General features: G+C 34.4%; 1 protein-coding gene across 5 annotated transcripts in view; it reads right to left on the bottom strand.

Annotated features, from left to right (window-relative positions):
* Positions 1-26877, bottom strand: part of LOC106092168 (mitogen-activated protein kinase kinase kinase 4) — an 82566-nt gene that overhangs the window by 31600 nt on the left and 24089 nt on the right. Inside the window, exons 1-2 of one of the 5 annotated variants that reach the window (XM_059361590.1) lie at positions 20967-21614; positions 8223-8392 (exon numbers count right to left, since the gene is read on the bottom strand). The exons of 1 other annotated variant lie outside the window; for it this stretch is intronic. In XM_059361590.1, the coding sequence (XP_059217573.1) occupies positions 8223-8236 (14 nt within the window). In that variant the 5' untranslated portion in view covers positions 8237-8392; positions 20967-21614. Of the gene's footprint in view, positions 1-8222; positions 8393-20966; positions 21615-26877 lie in introns of those variants that run through there. 3 more of the 5 variants (XM_013258949.2, XM_059361591.1, XM_013258965.2) reach the window with 3 other exon arrangements.

Genomic DNA, 26877 nt, shown 5'->3' with positions numbered 1-26877 from the left:
GGTACTTCGACCCAAATTTTAATACCATATTCGTTTTCTGGTCTTCAATACCTTTCATTTGATACCCTTATTGTGCCCATCGTATCACCTTCGGATATGAGTGGCATTTTTTGGGGTAAGGGAGAGGGTCCGCCTCCACCCGATATCTAAAAATTATATAGCCTATGTTTCCTTCCAGAAAAATTTACACAATATATGAACATTTTAAGAAAATCGGTTCAGCCAAGTATCATAAAGTCATAGTGGGTCTAATTGTTTTTTTGAGGGATGACGTGACTCCCAATACTTTGATCTAATTTTTTATGCCAGATTCGAAATCTACTCCCAAATACCTTTCATTTGACCCCCATATTGAAATTAAAGTCCAATATGTCTGTTTGGGGGAGTTTTGGGGTTTGGGCGGCCCGATGGGTACTTAATACAATATTCGTATTCTAATCTCCAATACCTTTCATTTGATACCTATATTGTTCCGATCGGTCCACTTTTGAATTTGGGTTGTGTTTTTGGCATAAGGGGGATGGTCCGTCCCCCTTCCGATACCGACAAATTATATTGCCTATGTTTCCTTCCAGACCAACCTACACAATATGCAAAAAGTTCGAAAAAATCGGTTCTTCCGTATTTCAGTCTACACGGAACAAACAAACCGAGTCCCACATATATGTGATTGGCTAATGTGCCCAATTTGGGCGATTTTGTGGGCGTGGGGTGACCCCCTATACTTCGACATGAATTTGAATGCATACTTTGCATTTGATACCCATATTGTCCTTATCAGTCCATTTTTGATTTTGGGTGGTATTTTTGGGGTAACGGAAGGGTCCGCCCCCTTCCGATTTCAACAAATTATTAAGCCTATTCCAACTTCCTGACCATTTTTGCAATCTTCTACCGATTTGTCTTCATTTAAGTCCCATATTGTCATGATCGTCAAATAAACCTATTTTAAGGGATTTTGGGGCTGGGGCGGGCACCAGGTAATTGGACCCAACTTTTATTATGAAAGTCGTACTCTACTCTTGAATACCTTTCATTGGAATATCATATTGCCCCGATCGGTCAACTTTTATTTTTGGGTAGTACTTTAGGGGTAAAGGGGAGGGTCCGCCCCCTCCCGATATCAAATAATTATAGAGCCTATGTTTCCTTCCAGACCAACCTACACAAGCTGTGAAAATTTCAAAAGGTAATCGGTTCAGCCATTTTTGAGTCTATACGAAACAAACAAACAAACCGACAAGCAAACAAACACAAATTGAATTTTATTTATATGATATTAATGGACTTGGTCTTTTTGGTCAACATATCCATATTCTTTCACAACTTTTTTTCCCTAAGCTCCACCAAAACTAATATTATAACAATTTTATTTAAACAAATCGCTCGACACATTGCAGTAATTCCCTGGGCAGACTATGTTTATTTAATAAAATTAAATTTTCTTTTCTATTTCATACGAGAATGTGTGGTGTTGGAGAGAGAGAGGCAAAAACCGAATGGAACATTACGTGGCGTGTAAATAATCAATGTTAAATGCAAATGTCAATAAATCTAATTTTGACTGGCAAAATGTATTCAATGTCTATCAGGTTATTAATCAAATCAAAGATAACGTTCTATACACAACTATACATATGAATTTTAATGTACATATGTATGTGTGTATATGTTAAAATATGGGTTCATCGCGTAAATGGCAGATATACAATATATATACATATATCTGTTGGAAGTGTGGTAATAACAAACATGTGATAGATAATGTAATGTCTACTGCATAATCGTTGACATTGTTGGACTTCAATTCTTCAATAGCCTAATTCATAGTGAATTTGCAAAAGTTAAATGATAAAAAAATTAAATACAAATTTTAATGTCTCAAAAACAAATATTCAAAAAAATCTGTAAAATTTGTTTTTGAAATATATATTTTGGTTTGCTGATGGCTTCAGTAGTTAATGCTATTTTTATGCCCTCCACCATAGGATGGGGGTATACTAATTTCGTCACCTCGAAATATGCATCTAAGACCCCATATAGTATATATATTCTTGATCGTCATGTCATTTTAAGTCGATCTAGCCATGTCCGTCCGTCCGTCCGTCTGTCTGTCGAAAGCACGCTAACTTTCGAAGGAGTAAAGCTAGCCGCTTGAAATTTTGCACAAATACTTTTTATTAGTGTAGGTCGGTTGGTATTGTAAATGGGCCAAATCGGTCCATGTTTTGATATAGCTGCCATATAAACCGATCTTGGGTCTTAAATTCTTTAGCCCCTAGAGGACGCAATTCTTATTCGATTGGAATGAAACTTTGCACGACGCGTTTCGCTATGACTTTCAACAACTACGCTAAGTATGGTTTAAATCGGTCCATGTTTTGATATAGCTGCCATATAAACCGATCTTGGGTCTTGACTTCTTGAGCCTCTAAAGGGCGCAATTTTCGTCCGATTTAACTGAAATTTTGCACGTAGTGTTTTGGTAGCACTTCCAACAACTGTGCTAAGTAAGATTCAAATTGGTTCAAAATCTGGTGTAGCTGTCATATTAACCGATCTTGGATCTTGACTTCTTGAGCCACTAGAGCTCGCAATTCTTATCCGATTTGGATGTACTCTTGCACCTGGTGTTTTGGTATCACTTCCAACAACTGTGCTAAGTATGGTTCCATTCGGTTCATAACCTGGTATAGCTGCCATATAAACCGATCTTGGGTCTCGACTTCTTGAGGATCTAGAGAGGGCAATTCTAGTCCGATTTGACTGAAATTTTGCACGTAGTGTTGTGGTATCACTTTCAACAACTGTGCTAAGTACGGTTCATAACTTGATATAGCTGCCATATAACCCAATTTTGGATCTTGACTTCTTGGGCCGCTAGAGTGCGCAATTCTCACCCAATTTGGCTGAAATTTTGTACAACTGCTTCTTCCATAACCTTCAATATACTTGTCCAATATGGTCTGAAGTTTGATGCAACTCTCATATAAACCGATCTCCCGATTTTGCTTCTTGAGCCCCAACAAGGCGCAATTCTTATCCGAACAATGACTTCTACAATGTTCAGCTTTAAGCAACTTGATACAAGCTCCAATAGCATAACAGTTCTTATTCATTATTCTTTGTTTGCCTTTTATTTTATTTTATTTTATTTTATTTAATTTTATTTTATTTTATTTTATTTTATTTTATTATATTTTATTTTATTTTATTTTATTTTATTTTATTTTATTTTATTTTATTTTATTTTATTTTATTTTATTTTATTTTATTTTATTTTATTTTATTTTATTTTATTTTATTTTATTTTATTTTATTTTATTTTATTTTATTTTATTTTTTTGGGCGACCTCCCATTACTTGGACCTACTGTTTTATTACTTGGACCTACTGTTTTTATTTGTAATATTCTGCCTAATACTTTTCATTTGAAACCCATATTGACATGAACTTCGAATATATCTGTTTAGAGGAATTTCGGGGTTAGGTGGAGGGCCCGCTGGGTACTTCGACCCAAATTTTAATACCATATTCGTTTTCTGGTCTTCAATACCTTTCATTTGATACCCTTATTGTGCCCATCGTATCACCTTCGGATATGAGTGGCATTTTTTGGGGTAAGGGAGAGGGTCCGCCTCCACCCGATATCTAAAAATTATATAGCCTATGTTTCCTTCCAGAAAAATTTACACAATATATGAACATTTTAAGAAAATCGGTTCAGCCAAGTATCATAAAGTCATAGTGGGTCTAATTGTTTTTTTGAGGGATGACGTGACTCCCAATACTTTGATCTAATTTTTTATGCCAGATTCGAAATCTACTCCCAAATACCTTTCATTTGACCCCCATATTGAAATTAAAGTCCAATATGTCTGTTTGGGGGAGTTTTGGGGTTTGGGCGGCCCGATGGGTACTTAATACAATATTCGTATTCTAATCTCCAATACCTTTCATTTGATACCTATATTGTTCCGATCGGTCCACTTTTGAATTTGGGTTGTGTTTTTGGCATAAGGGGGATGGTCCGTCCCCCTTCCGATACCGACAAATTATATTGCCTATGTTTCCTTCCAGACCAACCTACACAATATGCAAAAAGTTCGAAAAAATCGGTTCTTCCGTATTTCAGTCTACACGGAACAAACAAACCGAGTCCCACATATATGTGATTGGCTAATGTGCCCAATTTGGGCGATTTTGTGGGCGTGGGGTGACCCCCTATACTTCGACATGAATTTGAATGCATACTTTGCATTTGATACCCATATTGTCCTTATCAGTCCATTTTTGATTTTGGGTGGTATTTTTGGGGTAACGGAAGGGTCCGCCCCCTTCCGATTTCAACAAATTATTAAGCCTATTCCAACTTCCTGACCATTTTTGCAATCTTCTACCGATTTGTCTTCATTTAAGTCCCATATTGTCATGATCGTCAAATAAACCTATTTTAAGGGATTTTGGGGCTGGGGCGGGCACCAGGTAATTGGACCCAACTTTTATTATGAAAGTCGTACTCTACTCTTGAATACCTTTCATTGGAATATCATATTGCCCCGATCGGTCAACTTTTATTTTTGGGTAGTACTTTAGGGGTAAAGGGGAGGGTCCGCCCCCTCCCGATATCAAATAATTATAGAGCCTATGTTTCCTTCCAGACCAACCTACACAAGCTGTGAAAATTTCAAAAGGTAATCGGTTCAGCCATTTTTGAGTCTATACGAAACAAACAAACAAACCGACAAGCAAACAAACACAAATTGAATTTTATTTATATGATATTAATGGACTTGGTCTTTTTGGTCAACATATCCATATTCTTTCACAACTTTTTTTCCCTAAGCTCCACCAAAACTAATATTATAACAATTTTATTTAAACAAATCGCTCGACACATTGCAGTAATTCCCTGGGCAGACTATGTTTATTTAATAAAATTAAATTTTCTTTTCTATTTCATACGAGAATGTGTGGTGTTGGAGAGAGAGAGGCAAAAACCGAATGGAACATTACGTGGCGTGTAAATAATCAATGTTAAATGCAAATGTCAATAAATCTAATTTTGACTGGCAAAATGTATTCAATGTCTATCAGGTTATTAATCAAATCAAAGATAACGTTCTATACACAACTATACATATGAATTTTAATGTACATATGTATGTGTGTATATGTTAAAATATGGGTTCATCGCGTAAATGGCAGATATACAATATATATACATATATCTGTTGGAAGTGTGGTAATAACAAACATGTGATAGATAATGTAATGTCTACTGCATAATCGTTGACATTGTTGGACTTCAATTCTTCAATAGCCTAATTCATAGTGAATTTGCAAAAGTTAAATGATAAAAAAATTAAATACAAATTTTAATGTCTCAAAAACAAATATTCAAAAAAATCTGTAAAATTTGTTTTTGAAATATATATTTTGGTTTGCTGATGGCTTCAGTAGTTAATGCTATTTTTATGCCCTCCACCATAGGATGGGGGTATACTAATTTCGTCACCTCGAAATATGCATCTAAGACCCCATATAGTATATATATTCTTGATCGTCATGTCATTTTAAGTCGATCTAGCCATGTCCGTCCGTCCGTCCGTCTGTCTGTCGAAAGCACGCTAACTTTCGAAGGAGTAAAGCTAGCCGCTTGAAATTTTGCACAAATACTTTTTATTAGTGTAGGTCGGTTGGTATTGTAAATGGGCCAAATCGGTCCATGTTTTGATATAGCTGCCATATAAACCGATCTTGGGTCTTAAATTCTTTAGCCCCTAGAGGACGCAATTCTTATTCGATTGGAATGAAACTTTGCACGACGCGTTTCGCTATGACTTTCAACAACTACGCTAAGTATGGTTTAAATCGGTCCATGTTTTGATATAGCTGCCATATAAACCGATCTTGGGTCTTGACTTCTTGAGCCTCTAAAGGGCGCAATTTTCGTCCGATTTAACTGAAATTTTGCACGTAGTGTTTTGGTAGCACTTCCAACAACTGTGCTAAGTAAGATTCAAATTGGTTCAAAATCTGGTGTAGCTGTCATATTAACCGATCTTGGATCTTGACTTCTTGAGCCACTAGAGCTCGCAATTCTTATCCGATTTGGATGTACTCTTGCACCTGGTGTTTTGGTATCACTTCCAACAACTGTGCTAAGTATGGTTCCATTCGGTTCATAACCTGGTATAGCTGCCATATAAACCGATCTTGGGTCTCGACTTCTTGAGGATCTAGAGAGGGCAATTCTAGTCCGATTTGACTGAAATTTTGCACGTAGTGTTGTGGTATCACTTTCAACAACTGTGCTAAGTACGGTTCATAACTTGATATAGCTGCCATATAACCCAATTTTGGATCTTGACTTCTTGGGCCGCTAGAGTGCGCAATTCTCACCCAATTTGGCTGAAATTTTGTACAACTGCTTCTTCCATAACCTTCAATATACTTGTCCAATATGGTCTGAAGTTTGATGCAACTCTCATATAAACCGATCTCCCGATTTTGCTTCTTGAGCCCCAACAAGGCGCAATTCTTATCCGAACAATGACTTCTACAATGTTCAGCTTTAAGCAACTTGATACAAGCTCCAATAGCATAACAGTTCTTATTCATTATTCTTTGTTTGCCTTTTATTTTATTTTATTTTATTTTATTTAATTTTATTTTATTTTATTTTATTTTATTTTATTATATTTTATTTTATTTTATTTTATTTTATTTTATTTTATTTTATTTTATTTTATTTTATTTTATTTTATTTTATTTTATTTTATTTTATTTTATTTTATTTTATTTTATTTTATTTTATTTTATTTTATTTTATTTTATTTTATTTTATTTTATTTTATTTTATTTTATTTTATTTTATTTTATTTTATTTTATTTTATTTTATTTTATTTTATTTTATTTTATTTTATTTTGTTTTATTTTATTTTATTTTATTTTATTTTATTTTATTTTAATTTATTTCATTTTATTTTAGTTTTTATTTTATTTTATTTTTATTAATTCATTTCATAGCAATATAATAAAATATTATGTGTCATATTGATGGCATAAAATATTAAAAACCTTTCTGTCTACCCACGACGTATTTATACCCTGCAACATTAATGTGTGTTATTATAACTTAGTGTATTTGTTTGTAACGCCCAGTAGAAAGAGAACTAGACCCATTGATAAGTATACCGATCGGCTCTGAGTCACTTTCTGATTTGATTTAGCATTGTCCGTCTGTCTGTCTGTCCCTGTTAATTTGTGTACAAGCTACAAGTCACAGTTTTCATCTGATCGTCTTCAAATTTGGTCCAGGCATGCTTTTTGTCCTAGAAACGAAGCCTGTTGAAATTGGAAAAAATCAGTTGAGATTCAGATATAGCTCCCATTTGTCATTTGTTAACGGATGCTCTCGAAATTTGGCAGGTAGGATTTTCTTATGACTCTAGACTTTATCGGTGAATTTCATAGAAGTCGGTTCAGATTTTGATATAGCTCTCATATATATATATATTTCGCCCGATTTTCACTCCTAGAGCCACTGCAATCGCATTTATTCACCAATCTTCCCAAGACTTGTACAATGCTTTCCTGCTTATTTGTTAACCGATTCTCTAGAAAATCGGCAGGAAAGATTTTCTAATGACTATCGACAATACTGGCGAATTTCATAGATATAGCTGTCATATATATATATATATATATATATATATATATATATATATATATATATATATATATATATATATATATATATATATATATATATCGACCGATTTTTACTTTTATGGTCAATGCAAGCGCATTAATTGAACAATATCTACGAAGTTTGGTCAAAATCGGTTCAGATTAGGACATAACTCCCATATTTATGTTCGTCCGTTTTTGGGTAATTTGCAATAATGTTGTCATTTATCAATCGTAATAATTACAGTTTGAAATTTGATAAGGATTGTTTAATAACCCATCTGAAAAAATCCGCCAAGGTCCACCAAAATTGGTTCAGAATTAGATATAGCTTCCACCTTGTACTTATAGGGTAGGTGTCGGCAACGCCCGACTTTTGCCTTCCCTTACAATTTATTTGTTTTTATCTTTTACCTATATAAAAGATTTATGGAGCAATTTTAATGTTTAGACGCATTACAGCCAACTAAATATTAAAATTAAATAAATTAAAAAAAAAAGAAGTGAAGAAGAAAAACAAACTTACTTTTTACGTCTCATTATTTGTTTTGGCACGTTTCACTTCCGCTTGGTTGAGAAATTTCTTCACGTTCAATTAGAATTATTTATCGTTGATTGATTTTATTGTATTTGTATTTACTTAGTATATTTTCATAGCATTTATTATCTATTTTTTCAAAGTACTTTTATTTCTCACTTCGAATAGTCCATTTTAAAAATTAATGAAGAAAAGGAAATAATACACAAAACATCAGAATGCGCATTACAGGAATTATAAAAAAACGCACATAATTTCACATGGCATTCGTTTTTAATATCGACATTTTCGGAGGAAACAAAGTGCACAACCATCTTTTCATGAGTTTGTATGTGTGTGTAAGTCTTTTGGCAATTCAAAATTTCAAACGAAATTGGGAAAAATTTATTAGCTGAGTTAAAATACTTTTTAAAATTTTCAAATATTTCTGTGCTGTATTTATGTATGTACTTGAAACGAGAATAGTGGGCAAAACAGCAAATAAAGATAACAAAGTGTACACAAGACATCTTGGTATGTATGTGTGTATGTTTGTCACACGGAATAGTGCACACTATGAATGTTTGGCAAACGGAAGAAAATTAAGTTCGCAATTCTGAATATCATAGTATTCCAAGGAAATTAAATAAAAGATTCAACATCTTCCAATCTCTTCAGTAGAATCTTCAATGTTAATAACACAGAACACAGTACAACAGCTAATCCAGAGGGGTGAGAAATTCCATGTGAGGGTGGTCTCCACCAGGCACTTAAAAAATAAAATAAATTAAAATAAAATAAAATAAAATAAAATAAAATAAAATAAAATAAAATAAAATAAAATAAAATAAAATAAAATAAAATAAAATAAAATAAAATAAAATAAAATAAAATAAAATAAAATAAAATAAAATAAAATAAAATAAAATAAAATAAAATAAAATAAAATAAAATAAAATAAAATAAGAATAAAATAAAGTAAAATAAAATAAAATGAAATAAAATAAAATAAAATAAAATAAAATAAAATAAAATAAAATAAAATAAAATAAAATAAAATAAAATAAAATAAAATAAAATAAAATAAAATAAAATAAAATAAGAATAAAATAAAGTAAAATAAAATAAAATAAAATAAAATAAAATAAAAAAAAATAAAATAAAACAAAATAAAATGAAATAAAATAAAATAAAATAAAAAAAAAATAAAATAAAATAAAATAAAATAAAATAAAATAAAATAAAGAAAATAAAACAAGTAAAAGCGAGCTAAGTTCGGCCGAGCCGAATCTTATATACCCTCCACCATGAATCGCATTTGTCGAGCTCTCTTCCCGATATTCCTTTTTAGGCCAACAAAGGGTAAAAGAAAACAATTGCTATGTTATTGTAACAATATCAAATTATTGTTAATTTCGGCCATAATTGAATTGCATATTGGAGACCATAGTAGAAGTCATTGTGTAAAATTTCAACCAAACCTAGTAAGAATTACGCTCTTTAGGGGGCTGAAGAGTAAAATACGGAGATCGGTTCATTGGGGAGCTGTATTATGCTTTAAACCGATTCAGACCATATTCGACACGTATGTTGAAGGTCATGAGAGGAGCCGTTGTACAAATTTCTGCCAAATCGGATGATAATTGCGCCCTTTAGAGGCTGAAGAAATCCAGATCCCAGATCGGTTTATATGGCAGCTATGTCAGGTTATGTACCGATTTGCGCCATACTTAGCACAGTTATTGGAAGTCATAAACAAAACACCCCATGCAAAATTTTAGCCAAATCGGATTAGAATTGCGCTGTCTATATGCTCAAGAAGTCAAGATCCAAGACCGCTTTATATGACAGCTATACCAGATTATGAACCGATTTGAATTATAATTAACACAGTTGTTGGAAGTGATACCAAAACACTACGTGCAAAATTTCAGTCAAATCGTATGAAAATTGCACACTCTAGAGGCTCAAGAAGTCAAGACCCTAGATCGGTTTATATGGCAGCTATATCAAAACATGGACCGATTTGGCCCATTTACAATGCCAACCGGCCTATACTAATACGAAATATTTGTGGAAATTTCAAGAGGCTAGCTTAACTCCTTCCAAAGTTAGCGTGCTAGAGGACAAAGTGGGTCTGGGGAACTACATTGAGAACCCAGGGACTATGATCTGTTTTAAACTGCCTGACCATAATACGGTCCTGCAGGCGGAGATCCGAGCGATCACGGAATGCTTGAAGTGGTGTGGTGCTAATGCGAGGACGTCGAATGTGAACATCTTAACCAACAGTCAAATGGTCATAAGGGCAATAACAAGCAGGACGATAAGGTTACGAACAGTCTTGCAGTGTAAGAAGGAGATTAAAGTCTTCTCTGAGGATGGCAAAATCTGCATGGTTTCGGTGCCGGGCCATAACAGACTAAGGGGAAATCAAATGGCAGACGATTTGGCGGTGAAGGCCAGAGGACTGCCGTCAATAAACTTGGTTAACCCGAAGCCTTTCGGGTCGACGCTGTCCGAGTTAAGGGAATTGGCGACGAATGCGCATGCAACATTGTGGAATAGCGAAACGGTCGGTAGGACGGCGAAAATTTTATGGGGGGATCCAGATCGTGAGAAGACGAGCCTATTACTGAAAGGAAACAAGAAGGAGGTCAGTACAACTATTGGTATCATAACGGGACACATAGGACTACAAGGTCACTTATGTAAAATCGGTGCGGCAAGTGATAGCATGTAAAGGGCATGCGGGGAAGATTATGAGACGTTGGAGCATTTCCTTTGTCATTGCCTGGCTTTCGCGTCTAACAAATACCGCCACTTAGGTGGGGACACAATACCAGACATTAACCAACTTAGGGGAGTGGTATTGAAAACAATTAAGGATTTTGTAAGTAGCACGGAATTCTTAACTTAAAATTTTCTTTTTAGAGGTGTCTTTAGAGCTTTGAGAGCGCACAATAAGCCGATTACTAGCTTACGTGTATGTCCATAGTGACATGGGGCGGATTAATATCTGTACCTCCTTTTTAACCTAATCTAACCTGTATGAAATTCAACAGTAAGAGTCAGTAGAAAATCCTTCCTGCCAAATTTCGACAGAATCGGTTAAGAAACTACTTTATTGCAATATTTTTTTTTAAATCAGACGAACATATATACGGGAGCTATATCCAAATATGCACCGATTTTATCGAAACTCAATAGACTTCGTCTCTTGGCTAAAAAAATACCGGTGCCACATTTGAGGATGATTGGATGAAAATTTCGATCCGTACTTTGTTAACAAATTAAAATGGACAGATAGATGGACATAGCTAAATCGAATCAGAAAGGCGATCGGTATTCATATCAATTGGTCTAGCTCTCTCCTTCTGGAATAAACAAATGCACTAAGTTATAATACCCTGTACCACAGTACTGGTGTAGGATATAATAACTCAACAGGAGTAAAGGTAGAAGCTTGAAATTTTGCACATATACTTCTTATTAGTGTAGGTCAGTTGGAATTGTAAATGGGCCAAATCGGTCCATGTCTTGACATAGCTGTCCTATAAACCGATCTTGGGTCTTGACTTCTTGAGCATCTAGAGGGCGCAATTCTGTACCGATTAGGCTGAAATTTTGCACGTAGTGTTTTGGTCACTTCCAACAACTGTGCTGAGTATGGTTCAAATCGGTTTATAACCTTATATAGCTGCCACGTAAACCGATCTTGGATCTTGACTTCTTGAGACACTAGAAAGCGCAATTCTTGTCTTTAAAATTAGGACAAAAATATTTTCTTTGTATAGACCGTTCTCCATTCAAGGTCTTTTACCAAATATTGGCGTATTTATTACACGATTTTGCTGAAATTAGGTGCAGAGAGTTGTATTAGACACCTATATATTTTTCCCGAAAAAAGTGCAGGTCGGATCAGTTGGGCCTAATCGGACTATATTTTGACATAACTGCTATGCGTCCATAAATGCTGTATTTTTTACTGGGTTTTACGAAATAGATTTTGATGATACGGTGGGTACCCAATTTGACTTGTTGTCCATACCAACACACAGTACTAGGTGAATACTAGTACTGACATTTTTTAAGATTTTGTTTTTGTTTGAACATTTGACTGTATTTGGGGACATTATATTCATCAAAAATTTTAATTATTTTAGTTTGCATTGTCACCACCTACGCCATAAAAACAACCGTAATTATCAACATTATTTAAATTGTCTAAACGATATGCTTGGCTGGACTTGTACCTATATTCAAACATGTGCATGTTTAGTATAAGTATTTACATTTGGCTAGTACCAACACTATTGTCCATTAAGCGCGCATTTAAATTGTTTGCAGGTTGCGTCGTTGTCCCATGACATCGTTATGAGAGAATGATATTGAACTCGAGCTTTATCTCAGTAAAGAATCTTTGTTGAGCATCTATGGCATTTAGCAGTACTTTCCAATTTGAATTGTCACGTTGTAAATAGTAGTAGTCGAGCACACACAGAAATACACCTCATCTCTGTATGTGACACATATTACGTATATATATTGCATGTGATGACATTTGCCGGTGGCATGAGCCAGCCACAGACAACTGCTCGCACTCGGTCGTTAACATTTTTGTTATTTTTTTTTATATTCTGTTGTTGTTATTGTTGTGGCAGTTTACAACAATGTCAATCTAAAATCGAAGATTTTCAAGTCATTGTTATGGTCACGATGTCGATGTCGGTGCTGTTGACGTTGACGTTAACGTTAACATCGACATCGACATCGTTTTTGGACAGAGAAAGCTTTACAGCGTTGGTTTACAATTCGCAACAGTTGTTTGTTTTGTATTCATTTCGGTAGTAGCTACTATAACAACAGTAACAACAACAACAGCCAGAGCACCCAACATGTGATTATTAAGTGTATGTGGCTCGTCACATTCATCGTGCGTCGAGCTCATGTCGAGTGTCAGTCGAGTCAGTGTTTGGCCTAATGTTTAACGCGTGCTTTGTTCCGTATTCATGGGGTGTGAACGAACCACAGACATAACAAAACTGAGTAACCCATAAAGAGGTTAAGCTTACATGTATGTATGTATGTATATTTGTCTCATTGTTTGTTTGTTGGTATGTACATACATACATATGTTCGTAGGTATTTTGGAAGAGTTTTCACGATTGTGTCACATGCCGCAAATTGTAAGAGAAATGTGAGCAAGTAATTCATTTCATTTGCCAATTCAGATTCTAAGAATTTTTAAAGCAAAACTTAAATTGATTAAAATAGAGCTCTTGGGTAAAGGGTTAAAGAGGTAGGGGGTAAGGTGAACAATGAGTTTTTTTTACTATTTGCAAATTTAAGGTAATATAGAACAAAAATGAGTACTAGGATCATTTATTATAATTAAACAAGTAAAAGCATGCTAAATTCGGACTGACTGAATCTTATATACCCTCCACCAGGGATCGCATATGGACAAAAAAAAAGAATAAAGGATAAGGTTATGAAACGATACGGGCCACACTTGGCATGGATGTTGAAGAATCGGGAGATCGTTTTACATGGGAGCAATATCCAATATCAATATCAATATCTAAAAGCTCAAGAAATAAAATCGGGTGATCGGTTTATGTAGAAGCTATATGAGGTTATGAACCCATTCAAACCAGATTTGTCACATATGTTGAAGGTCATAGTAGAAGTCATTACGCAAAAATTTAGCTAAATCGTATAAGAATTACGCCCTCTAAAGACTCAAAAAGTAAAATCGGGAGATCGGTTTACACGGGGCCTATATAAGGTTATGAACCCATTCAAACCATATTTGGCACGTATGTTGAAGGTAGCTGACATTGCGCAAAATTTCAGCCTAATCGGATTAAAATTGCGCTGTATAGAAGCTCAAGAAATAAAATCAGGAGATCGGTTTATATGGTACCTATATAAAAACATGAACCGATTTGGCCCGTTTACAATCCCAACCGACCTACGCTAATAGGAAGCATTTGTGCCAAATTTCAAGCTCCTAGATTTACTCCTTCGAAAGTTAGCGTGCTTTCCATAGACGCAAAGACGGACGGACATGGTTAGATCGAATTTGTCCAGTTCTTTGTCCGGTATCTCTTCAAAGGATAACGGACAAATTTTTCCATGCTATTAAGCCTTATCAGGTTATGAACCGTTTCAGGCCATACTTGGATTAGATGTTGGAGATCATTGTGAAAGTCATTGAGCAAAATTTCAGCCAAATCGGATAAGAATCGGGAGATCGGTTTATATGGTTGCCATATTAGGTTATAAACTGATTTAGACCATGTTTGGCGTAGTTGTTGGAAAACAAAACACTTCATGCAAAATTTCAGCAAAATCGGGTAATAATTGGGCACTCTAGAGACTCAAAAATAAATATCCCAAATGGATTTATATGGTAATGCAAATTTTGCCCACGAACATGCCGCTAAGGAATATGGGAACGTTCTCGCATATCAATGAGTGCAGATCGATTCAAGTTTAAGCTCAATGATAAGGGACCTCCTTTTTATAGCCGAGTCCTTTTAATTCGTAAACTTTCCACTTTGTAAGATGTATCCTAACAGGGAAGCAATATCAAATTGTTTATCGAAGCCCATGGGTTTAAAAATTTAATGAAAAAGTTATTGTGCCAAAATTTTTAAATTTTAGAGCGAGAACACCCTAATTTGGGTAAATGTTTGTATGGGACCTGCATATATCTAAATTGGGACCAATATGACTAATAAACTCTTCGTTTTAAATTTCATTGAAATTGGCCCATATAACCCATACCACCTGAACGTATGAGTGATAATATTGAAATATGAGATTCATCATACGCACTCATGACCAAGGCAATCATTTCCTTTATTATAATGAAATTTCTAATTAAGATGGTTTAAATTTTAACTTGAACTATTTATTATCAACTTAAACAGAAATCATATACCAAATAAATGCCCACTTATACTTTCCAATTTCGTTCATCAAAATAAATTTTAAAAATTTGGTTTTCCATTGTCATCTGTAAACAATTCAAAAACCAATTATACTCCCTCCTTCTTCTCCGTCATAATTTTTATTGGACATCAATTCGAATATGCAAATACAGTCGAACCTCGATTATACGGAATGCTTTGGACCAGAGGCATTACGAATAATCGATTTTCCCAGATAATGGAGTTACATTTTTGTTTGCAATTTTTACAAATATTTTTATGAAAAATGTCATATTTGCGGTAGACTTTTATGCAATAATATTAAATTGTTGGATTTTTTAATTTTTTTATTATATTTTTTACGGAAAAATATGAAATAAAACAAGTAAAAGTGTGCTAAGTTCGGCCGGGCTGAATCTTGCGAACCTAACACCATGGATTCTGCTTAAATATGGGAGCTATATCTGGTTATAGACCAATATGGACCGTACTTGAAACAGTTGTTGAGAGTCATAACAGAACACTATATTTGCAAAATTTCAGCCAAATCGGATAAAATCGCGGCTCGAAAGAAATAAAATCAAATCGGGAGATCGGTTTACATAGGAGCTATACAAGGTTATAGACCGATTTAGACCTTACTTTGCACAGTTGTTGGAAATCATAACAGAACACCATGTGCAAAATTTCAGCCAAATCAGAAAATTAATGCTGCTTCCAGGGACTCAAGAAGTCAAATCGAAAGATCGGTTTATATGGGAGCTATATCAGGTTCTTGACTGATTTGAACCTTACTTAGCACAGTTCTTGGAAGTCATAACAGAACACCATGTGCAAAATTTCAGCTAATCAGATGAAAATTGCGGCTTCCAGGGGCTCAAGAAGTCAATTCAGGAGATCGGTTTATATGGGAGCTATATCAGCTTCTTGACCGATTTGGACAGTTCTTGGAAGTCATAAAAGAACACCATGTGCAAAATTTCAGCTAATCAGATGAAAATTGCGGCTTCCAGGTGCTCAAGAAATCAAATCGGGAGATCGGTTTATATGGGAGCTATATCAGGTTCTTGACTGATTTGGACCTTACTTAGCACAGTTCTTGGAAGTCATAACAGAACACTATGTGCAAAATTTCAGCTAATCAGATGAAAATTACGGCTTCAAGGGGATCAAGAAGTCAAATCGGGAGATCGGTTTATATGGGAGCTATATCAGGTTATAGACCGATATACACCGTACTTGGCACAATTGTTTTAAGCCATAACAAAACACTATCTGAAAAATTTCAGCCAAATCGGACATAAATTTCGGCTTCCAGGGGCTCAAGAAGTCAATTCGGGTGATGAGTTTAAGTGGGAACTATATCAGGTTGTAAACCGATTTTAACCGTACTTTGCAAAGTTCTTGGAAGTCTTAACAGAACACTATGTGAAAAATTTTAGCCAACTCGGACAACAATTGCGGCTTCCAGGGGATCGGGATATAGACCCATTTGCAATCCCCAAAGACCTACATCAATACACGCTTTACACGTTCAACCGCTATCATGATTTCGACAGACGGATGGACATGGCTAATTCGACTCAGAATGTCGAGACGATCAAGAACATATATATGCTTTATGGGGTCCTAAATCAATATTTGGAGGAGTTCAAACTAAATGACTAGATTAGTATACCCCCATCCTATGGTGGTGGGTACAACAAGACCCCTCCAAGAAGTCCAACAATGTAGTAGAAGCATGTATTACCTCTTTTAAACCATTAACGCCTGACCCAGGATTACCTTGACGTAATAATCTTTTTAAAATTTGTTAGCAAATTTTTCAATCACGTTTTTTTTTAAATTTAAAAAAAAATTAAAAAAATTTTCCTTTTTATTTCCAAATCCACCATGTTTTTGCAACAACAAAAAATCATTTCCTAGGAAAGTGGATTTTAATGCATTTGAAATAAAATCGCACCTGCTGTCAAAAGTAATATCGTTTTTGTTAGAAAAAGAAACCACCAACATGACACTAAAACGGTTACCACAAATCCTAAATATTTTGAGAAAATTTGTTGTTTGATTTTTTTGATCTATTAAAAATTGCCTATTTTCGACAAGCCAGTTTTCCCCCAAAACGTCCCCTTTTATATAACGGAGAAATTTTATTTAATTTATAAAAACATTGTTATCACCCCTTCTTTCTACATCTTTAATGGTATATGGTTCGTAACATCATGATTAGCATACAATAATTCAGTAAATCTCTTCATTGACTCCTCATGCCTATCGATGACTGCTTCATAATGACATATCAAACTGCTTTCAGGCAAACACTTCTAAAATAGACCAGTAGTGAAAACAGTAGTGTTTTAACGAAAATTGTTTAGTTAAAAAGCGATAACTCATAAGTTAACGATTTTGGTATTCAGTAACCACTTTTAACGATAATCGACAATCAGCTGTTTTCGCTAAAGAATTTCTGTTCATTAACTAAACGACGGACAATTATTTAGTGTTTAGGTTAGGTTGTTTACTTTAACGAAATAAATAAAGATAAATATTTACGATGGCTTTGAAGTATTTTTCAGTGGTTTTTTCTTAAAACATTTAGGATATGTGTGCATACAACCAATTAATAAGAGTGGTAGCGTGTGTTTCTTAATATGAAAAAAAACAAAAAATTTTTTCTATCCGTTATAATGCAGGTTCCCGAATAATCGAGGTCCGACTGTATTTTGCATATCTGTTTGCATTGAATGAAAGAACAACAGATTGTTAAACAAACAAAAAATTATTTGGATGGAATAATTTTTGGGAATAAACATACAATTATTTTTATTATTCGTGAGAATGCTTCCAACTTCAATATTGTAAATAATGCCTATAGTATATATGCTTTTGTTATCGTTTTTATTGTTTTTGTAAACTCTTGGCAATGAACTCTTTAAAAACGTAACAGGGTGCCAGCAATAAAAATCCAGCAACAAAATATTAATAATGCTGTAATTTAAAAATGAAAGGTTATTCCAACTTTTTTTTAAGACATTCAATTTTCGTTAAGAGACGTTTAACAAAAAACTGATCTGTACCACAATTATGAACATGGGTGGTAAATGGAAGGCATCTGAGAATTGAATACGAATCTGTCATGACATTTTAACATAATGTCTGGAGAGTTGCTCCACCCACAAAAATATTGGCATCTAGGCCAATTCATAGAAAACGGAATCTGGGAGAAAGAGGGCCAGGAGATATAACATATTCTTGACCATTTTAAACCGTACTTGGTACATTTGTTGGAAGTCATATCAAAACACTATGTGCAAAATATCAGCCACATTGGACAAAAATTGCGGCTTTCAGGGCCTCAAGAAATCAAATCGGGAGATCGGTTTATATGAGAGCTATATCAGGTGCTTGACCGATTTAGACCGTACTTAACACAATAGTTGGAAGTCGTAAGATAACACTATGTGCAAAATTTCAGCCAAATCGGATGAAAATTGGGGCTTCTAGGGGCTCAAGAAGACAAATCGGGAGATCGGTTTATATGGAAGCTATATCAGGTTATTGACTGATTCAAATCGTACTTGGCACAGTTGTTGGAAGTCTTAACAAAATACTACATGCAAAGTTTCAGTCAAATCGGTCAAAAATTGCGGCTTGTGGAAGCTCAAGAAGTCTAATCGTGGAGTCGGTTTATATGTGAGCTATATCAAAATCTGAACCGATATGCCCCATTTGCAATCCCCAATGACCTACATCAATACTAAATATCTGTGCAAAATTTAAAGCAATTAACTTAACGCGTTCGACCGCTATTGTGAATCCCTGGAGAACGTATTTTTGAACACAAAAACAGCCCTCGACTGAACAGTTCAAAATTTACCTGTTCTGGGTGACGGGCCACAGAGATATCCCAGGGAATTGTAAAGCGAACGAGCTTGCGATACTAGGAACTACCTCACACATTCCAGGGAAACTGGAATCTGTGGGTATGCCTCTAGCGACATGTAAACAAAGTTTGCAGGACTAGGCCCGAAGAACAACGAATGATAGATGGTCGCAAAGAGGTGGCTGTGAGCATTCCAAAACTATGTGACCTATTCTAGACTTGAAGAGGTCTACCGTTTTGCTGTCACTGGAAAGAACAGACGTCTCAGTCATTGCGTCCGTCATAACAGGTCACTGTCTAATCGGAAAACATGCTGACAGACTGAACGTTGGAAGTAACGACTTTTGCAGAAGCTTTGAGAATCTGTCTTTGAGAATCTGTCTGATTTTAAGGATGTGGACATTCGCAAGTTATTGGGCTTTTTAAAGCGATCTGGATGGTTCAACGGTAGGAACTAGAAGTCATCTTCCTTCATCAGTTCGTTGAGTATCACAATGGATGAAAACGTCTCAGTGAGTCTGATGGTAGACTGTCACTTAAACCTAACCTATGGAACAAATCGGTTGATAATCTGACATAGGTGCCATTTAAACCGATCTTTAGATTAATCTTCTTGAGCCTGCATTTACCACCCCATTTGTAAAGTTTTGCTATGACTTCTAGCAGACGTACCTAGTATGGTCCAACCTGATATAACTGTCATACAAATCGATCTACAAATTTAAATTCTTGTGATTCTAGATGACGTAATTAAAACACAATTTAACTGAAATTTTACATATAGAGTTTTTTATGTCTTCCAATAGCTATGCTATGACTTCCAACAATTTACCTGGAATGTAGCAAGTAAAGCGTGAGTGAGGCTGATGGCAAACTGCCACTTAAACCTAACCTTACTGTAATTTATTCTATTTTATTTTATTTTATGTTATTTTATTTTAATTAATTTTAACTTATTTTATTTTATTTTATTTTATTTTATTTTATTTTATTTTATTTTATTTTATTTTAATTAATTTTAACTTATTTTATTTTATTTTATTTTATTTTATTTTATTTTATTTTATTTTATTTTATTTTATTTTATTTTATTTTATTTTATTTTATTTTATTTTATTTTATTTTATTTTATTTTATTTTATTTTATTTTATTTTATTTTATTTCATTTCATTTCATTTCATTTCATTTTATTTTATTTTATTTTATTTTATTTTATTTTATTTTATTTTAATTTATTTTATTTTATTTTTTTTTAATTTTATTTTATTTTATTTTATTTTATTGTATTTTATTTTTATTATTTACTCCTTAGTAGGGTTTTCATATTGGTATTTTAAACAAAATTTCCTTCAAAATGATCACGTTGCATGACTATTTACAACCGGCTTAAAAACCTAAGTCTCTTTCCCTTATATTTTATCATCATATTTCTGACACCCCTTAAAATTTTTCTCACTGGCCACCACACTGATAAACCGCATCTGTAATCATGTGCAAACAATTACTCGATGAACTACGTTTTTCCATTCGCTGTTGTTTTGTTATTTGCGGTTTTTTTAATTTCATTTTCTATAAGAGCGCTTTTGTTTTTGTGATACAGTAAATATATTTTAAAGATTTATTTATATTTGTATACTTGTTTTTCATAAAAAAAACACAAATAAAAAGAAAAACAAAACAGAAAATAGTTGAATTTATGGTGTTTTTCCCAATTTCATCAATAGCCAAAATTTCACAATTCACAAAATCATTTGCAAATGGGCAAAATGTCAAAAATCTTTCTCGCACACCCCCAAACCACATGGTTGCACACTCACGCAAAACACCTTTTATTAATGAATTCAATTTTGTTGTTGCCTTCCAATAATGACTTTTTTATTACGAAAAATTAATTGAACTTGGGTTGAGGTGAAGCCCCCCACACATACACACACAAACACACACTCAAAGTGTAATTAATTGCTGCAGCAACACCACTTATAAGTCTCGCAAACAGAAGCTAGCAGACTTAGCAAACCACCATGTCCAAAATCAAATTAGGTATTGATTATCTAAAGAATTCCTTTATTTCAATACCTATAATTATTACAAATTAGATAGTTGTCAAATGTAAAAGTTAATACGACAAAAACAAATTTTTAAATATTTGTTTTTCTTAAATATTCATTAGCAGCAGATTCTCTGTATGCGCGTCATTTGAATAGCTACATATAATACCAAAGTACATTGTATATGTAAATTTTTTTTTTAAACAGTTCAACTTTCGATTGCCGCTATGAACGAACGAACATAGAGAACGTATATTAGTTTTAAATAACGATGTATGTATGTATGAGACACAATGTACGCGACACTACGCGACACTAACCCGGTACACGAACACCCGTTTAAATGTTCCCTTCCAAAGACATTATTACAAACATGGAATAATGATATTATTCTCGCTCGCACAGCAGGGGGTTAGACAGCGTTGCGACGGAAATTTATATTAATTAACTAATTCACAAATTCGCGCCGACGAACTGCATGTTCTGAATTTTTGCCGACAACTAAAAACCCTCACTCGCACTCACAGTAGTTGTAGCAAACATACAGATAATATTTTGGTTTGGAATTTGTTAAAGAATTCGTCGTAGATTTACGACAACGACGACAACACAATACAGCGACAAATCTTGCCGCCCGATGGGTAATGGGACAAAAACAATGAGTAAGCCTTATAGTAAATCATATTCACATGAGCGTATAAATCTCTCTGTATGTTACTCGGTTATGTTTTGTCAATGAAGCGATTGTACATTTAAGAGATTTAACAGATGGGCCAAGACGTTCGTGTTGGTATTTAAAGAGAGAATCAGCTGTTGATTTATAAACAAGTAATTTAACCCATTGTAGAAACAATTTAAAAGCTTAAATAGGTAAACCCACTAAACAAAAGTCAATGAAATCAAAAAAAAAAAAGTACAACAATGACAAAAAGAAATAACAAAATAAATTGTAGTTCTCAAGATGTGGGATCTAAGTCAAGTCAATGGCCGCAGGATTCAAGATATTTCGAATTTACAACTAACTTTTAAAGAAACCCCCTCAAATATATAACGAAAGGCACCGTTTTGCTATGTTTCTTGAATATTGATTCAAAGTAGATGCCCACGTAATAGACATGCTTGAACGGAGAACAAGTAAAAGTGTGCTAAGTTTGGCCGAGCCGAATCTTATATATCATTCACCATGGATTGCATTTGTAAAGTTCTTTGCTCGATATCTTTTTATAGGCAAACAAATTATAATGAATAAGAATTGCTATGCTATTGGAGTTATACCAAGTTATGAACCGAATGGGGTCATACTTGGTTTGGCTATGGAAGACCAATAATTGCGCCCTGTAGAGGCTGAGAAAGTCAAACTGGCAGATCGGTTTATATGGGAGCTATATCAGGTTATAAACAAATTTGGACCGTACTTATAACAGGTGCTGGAAATCATAACGGAACACTACGTGCAAAATTTAAGCCAAATCCGACAAAAATTGCGGCTTCTAGGGGCTCAAGAATTCAAATCGGGGGATCGGTTTATATGGGATCTATATCAGGTTATGCACCGATTTAGCCCGTACTTCACACAGTTGTTGGAAGAAGAAGTCAAATCGGTAGATCGGTTTAAATGGGAGCTATATCAGGTTATAACCCGATTCCGGACGTACTTAGCAATGTTGTTGGAAGTCATAACTGAACATCACATGCAAAATTTCAGCCGAGTCGGACAAAAATTGCGACTTCCAGGGGCCCAAGAAGTAAAACCGGGAGATCGGTTTATATGGGAGCTATATCAGGTTACAAACCGATCCGTTGTTGGAAGTCCAAACAATTTTTGATGATTCCGTATTCTTTGTATAAACCTGACCTGATCTGATAAAATTGGATTTTAGTTATATATAGCCGCTATACAGACCGATCTCCAGACTTAAAGTCTTGAGGCAATAAGTTGGTCATTTTTCATCCGATACACTTCTGTGAAGTGCGGTTCAGATCGGATTATATTTGGATATAGCTGCCCTATAAACCGACCACCCGATCTCCCAATAGGGAGTATAGGGTATTAAGGCCATAAAAGATCCATTTATTACCAGAATTTGGTGAAATTTGGCACAGTGTGTTCTGGTAGACCCCTACCCATTCCTGTCAAATGTGGTACAGATCGAACCACATTTAGATATAGCTGTCATATTTACCGATCTCCCAATATAGAGTATTGAGCCCACAAAAAAGGAGCACGAAAAATTACCAATTTATTGCCTCAAGACTTTAAATCAAAAAATAGGTCTATATAGCGGCTTTATCTAACTAAAATCCGATTTTATGAGATCAGAAGGTCAGGTTTATATACAAAGAATACGAAATCATAAAAAATTTTTTGGAAAATGTTTTTATACCCAAGATTTCTGCAAAATTATAAATACCCAGCTTTTGGGTATAAACGGGTAAATACCCTTGTATTTACCCAATTTACTGGGTAAATACCTTTTGCATATATACCCATCGCCCATCTCTACCCATTTGCAATCCCCAACGACCTACATCAATACTAAGTATCTGTGCAAGATTTCAAGCGGTTAGCTTTACGCGTTCAACCCCTATCGTGATTCCGACAGACGGACGGACATGGCAAGTTCGACTCAGAACGTCGAGACGATCAAGAATATATATACTTTATGGGATCTTAGACGAATATTTTGAGGTGTTACAAACGGAATGACTAGATTAGTATACCCCCATCGTGGTGGGTATAAAAATACCCACCGTGGTGGGTATAAAAACATTTTCATTTTGGTCAACGCTGCTCTAACCCGACTGTACTGTAGTATAGAATCATAACGATTTGTAATTTTTAGGTAAAATTGGTCAATTTCAATCCCTGGGAAAGAATTTCAATGCTATATTATTGGATTGAACTCGATATGCTTCAATAATAAACAAATCTGTATTGCAAATTTGCCCATGAAGATTGCATTGAGGAACAGGGGCAAAATTTCTTACATATCAATAAGTGCTATCCGATTCAAGATTTAAGCTCAATGATAAGGAACCTCCTATTATAGCAGGGCGGTGCGACACCACTTTGGGGAGAATATATGTACATGCCATAGTACCTTAAAAATGTCACCTGTCGCCTAGGAAGGAAAACCACAACTGAAAAATTATCTCCGAAGTTATCGCCACGATCTGTTCAGCAGCATAGGTGAACATGCTAGCCTCTGCGCTAAGGTGGCCTCCAAAAAACAAATCCATGCCCAGCTTTAACTCATTGTCGCCATTGTTTAATGGTATCTTAAATACTAACTCATATACTCGGATCCACTCTGTTATATAAAAAGAAGATGTTGTATAAGTGAGTGTCATGATTGCCATGATTGTAACAATGAATCAAAAATGAAAAGAATTCTTTTAAAAAGCACCATCTAATGAATGAGTAAGTGATTTTTTTATTCAAAGCCAATGACATTGACAGGAATAATTCTATATGTGGTAACAGGCTATTAAAATTAGAAAATAATGGTATTAATGAATGTGAAAAAACCATAGCTACGCATTTAAGTGGTCATTATAAGCAAATAGTTAAAAAAAAAAAAACAATATTTAAACCTATACCCCACATAATAGGATATAAGCAATGTTTGTTTGTGTGGAACTCACAAATATTTGTACAAATAAATTATATGTGTATATGTTATATGGGCAATTTTTCATGTGAATAAAAATAATGCCAATTAGGCTGAAACGACCCATTCTAAAGTAAATTTTGTTCTAACAAAAAATTAATGTGTGCAAAAGTTGTACAATGAATGTATGCATGAATGTACGTGTTGTATTCACTAAAAAAAAATGTAGCAAGTAAATAAAATAAACAACAAACCCAAAACTTAAAAAAAAAACCGAAGAATAAACAACAACAATTCATAAAATATGACTTGGCGATGAATGAATTTCGTTGTGTTGATGTTTATTCACACGAACAAAAAAACAAAAACAATTGCGGGGTTTTACTCTCAAAATCAAGTGCTGATTTACGCTAAAGGTGTATATGTATGTATGTGTTAGTACAAACTCTAAATACTATTGAGGTTTGAAGAAGAGGGTCATAAGAGAAAATATGTACCAAAAAATTCTACACAAATTTGAAATTCTTAATACCAAAGATAAGGATGAAAAATAGCACTTTAAGCAAACTTGTTTTTGCTGAAATTATAAAAACTTATCAACTATTATAAATATAGCTCCTAAATCATAATTATCATAACGTCATCATGGTATAATAGAATCCAATAGAAATATTGCAATATCAATTGCCAATATCAGGGGTATTTAACTGCAATAGTAGTTATATTAGACGAGAGTTATGGTCTTCTTACCATATTCTATGAGCAAGCCATTGTACTCCCTTTCTAAGAGAGAGAGAGAGAGAGACATAACTCGGAAGTCAACCATTAGATATAATGTCATTTGTAACGACAAACCATTCGACATGGTGGTGCCCAAAGCTGATGTTGAAAATTGATGGTACATTGTTGGTGCTCTGTAATTAGGTGTTCATGGGTAATTTTTGCACATGCAGAGGGAGTATGGCATGTTATAACATAGTGAGAGTGGCAGAGTGGTACACTGAGTACTGTAATTAACAGGAGTACATCCCAAGATCTTATGTTAGCTATGTGGGATGGTAGAATGAAGTGGTCAATTACATGTTAGGTGTGTAAGTTAATGTTTAACATGAAGGTCAATTAATATTTTATCATGTGTTCTTAATTGGGAGAGTGAGTATTATAATTAACATTTATGACAAGTATGAACAACTATCTTTAAGTTTATGAGAGACTATAGACATATGCTGGCAATAGGGCTGCCAGTTTATGTTAGGGAAAAATCAGAAACAGGGATTCAGAGCGAAGCGGAACAGGCCGATTTTTTTTTAACCCAGGAGCGATTTTTTTTTACACTCAGAGCGGAGCCGTTTTCAATCTTTAAATCCGCTCCGCTCCGACTTAAGAAAAATTCTTTAAAATACACATTTTTATTCTCCCCACCCAAGGATAGAGGGTATATTCATTTAGTCATTCCATTTACATCACATTGAAATATCAATTTCCGACCCTACAAAATATATATATTTCGGATCGTCGTAAAATTCTAAGACGATTTAACGAGTATTGTTCAAATCGGTACATAACCTGATATAGCTGCCATATAAACCGATTTGGTATCTTGACTTCTTAAGCCTCTAGAGGGCGAAAATCTTATCCGATTTTGCTGAAATTTGGTAAAACGGCTTCTTCTATGTTTGTTTCTCTTTCGAGATGAACTCAATGGTCGGAGATTCTCTTTGCAAATGGAAAAGGAAAACCAGAGATTGCAACACACCCCAACCACTATGGGACGCGTTTAGTCTTTAGGTTAAGTAAGAGTGGCAGTCCTTTAGAGACTCACTTAGACAATTGTAGGTCCATTGTGATACCACAGTAATCCAAGCACGCTACCAACTCGGCTACCCGGGCATTTCGTCTTTAGTTAGAAGACTTTTCGACCATCTTAGGTGTGATGGCTTCAAGGGCCGTGCGTTGTTATGTTGTATTTGTAACGTATTTATTGCGAAAATGCCTCTATGATACAAATACCACATTAACCACGCTCAACAACACTGTCTATTTGCTGTACTTTTTCCCAATGCATGTGTTTTTGTGTAATGACAGACTTTTTTTCTGTGACAATTACGCAACTTCCGTGGTACACATGATTCTGTGCATCTGTTGGAAGTTGTGTTGATGGCTTCGAAAGCTAGACAACG

The sequence above is a fragment of the Stomoxys calcitrans genome, chromosome 2 (genome assembly GCF_963082655.1).
Source record: "Stomoxys calcitrans chromosome 2, idStoCalc2.1, whole genome shotgun sequence".
In the NCBI taxonomy this organism is placed as follows: Eukaryota; Metazoa; Arthropoda; class Insecta; order Diptera; family Muscidae; genus Stomoxys; species Stomoxys calcitrans.
This window is presented reverse-complemented; position numbering and strand designations above follow the sequence as displayed.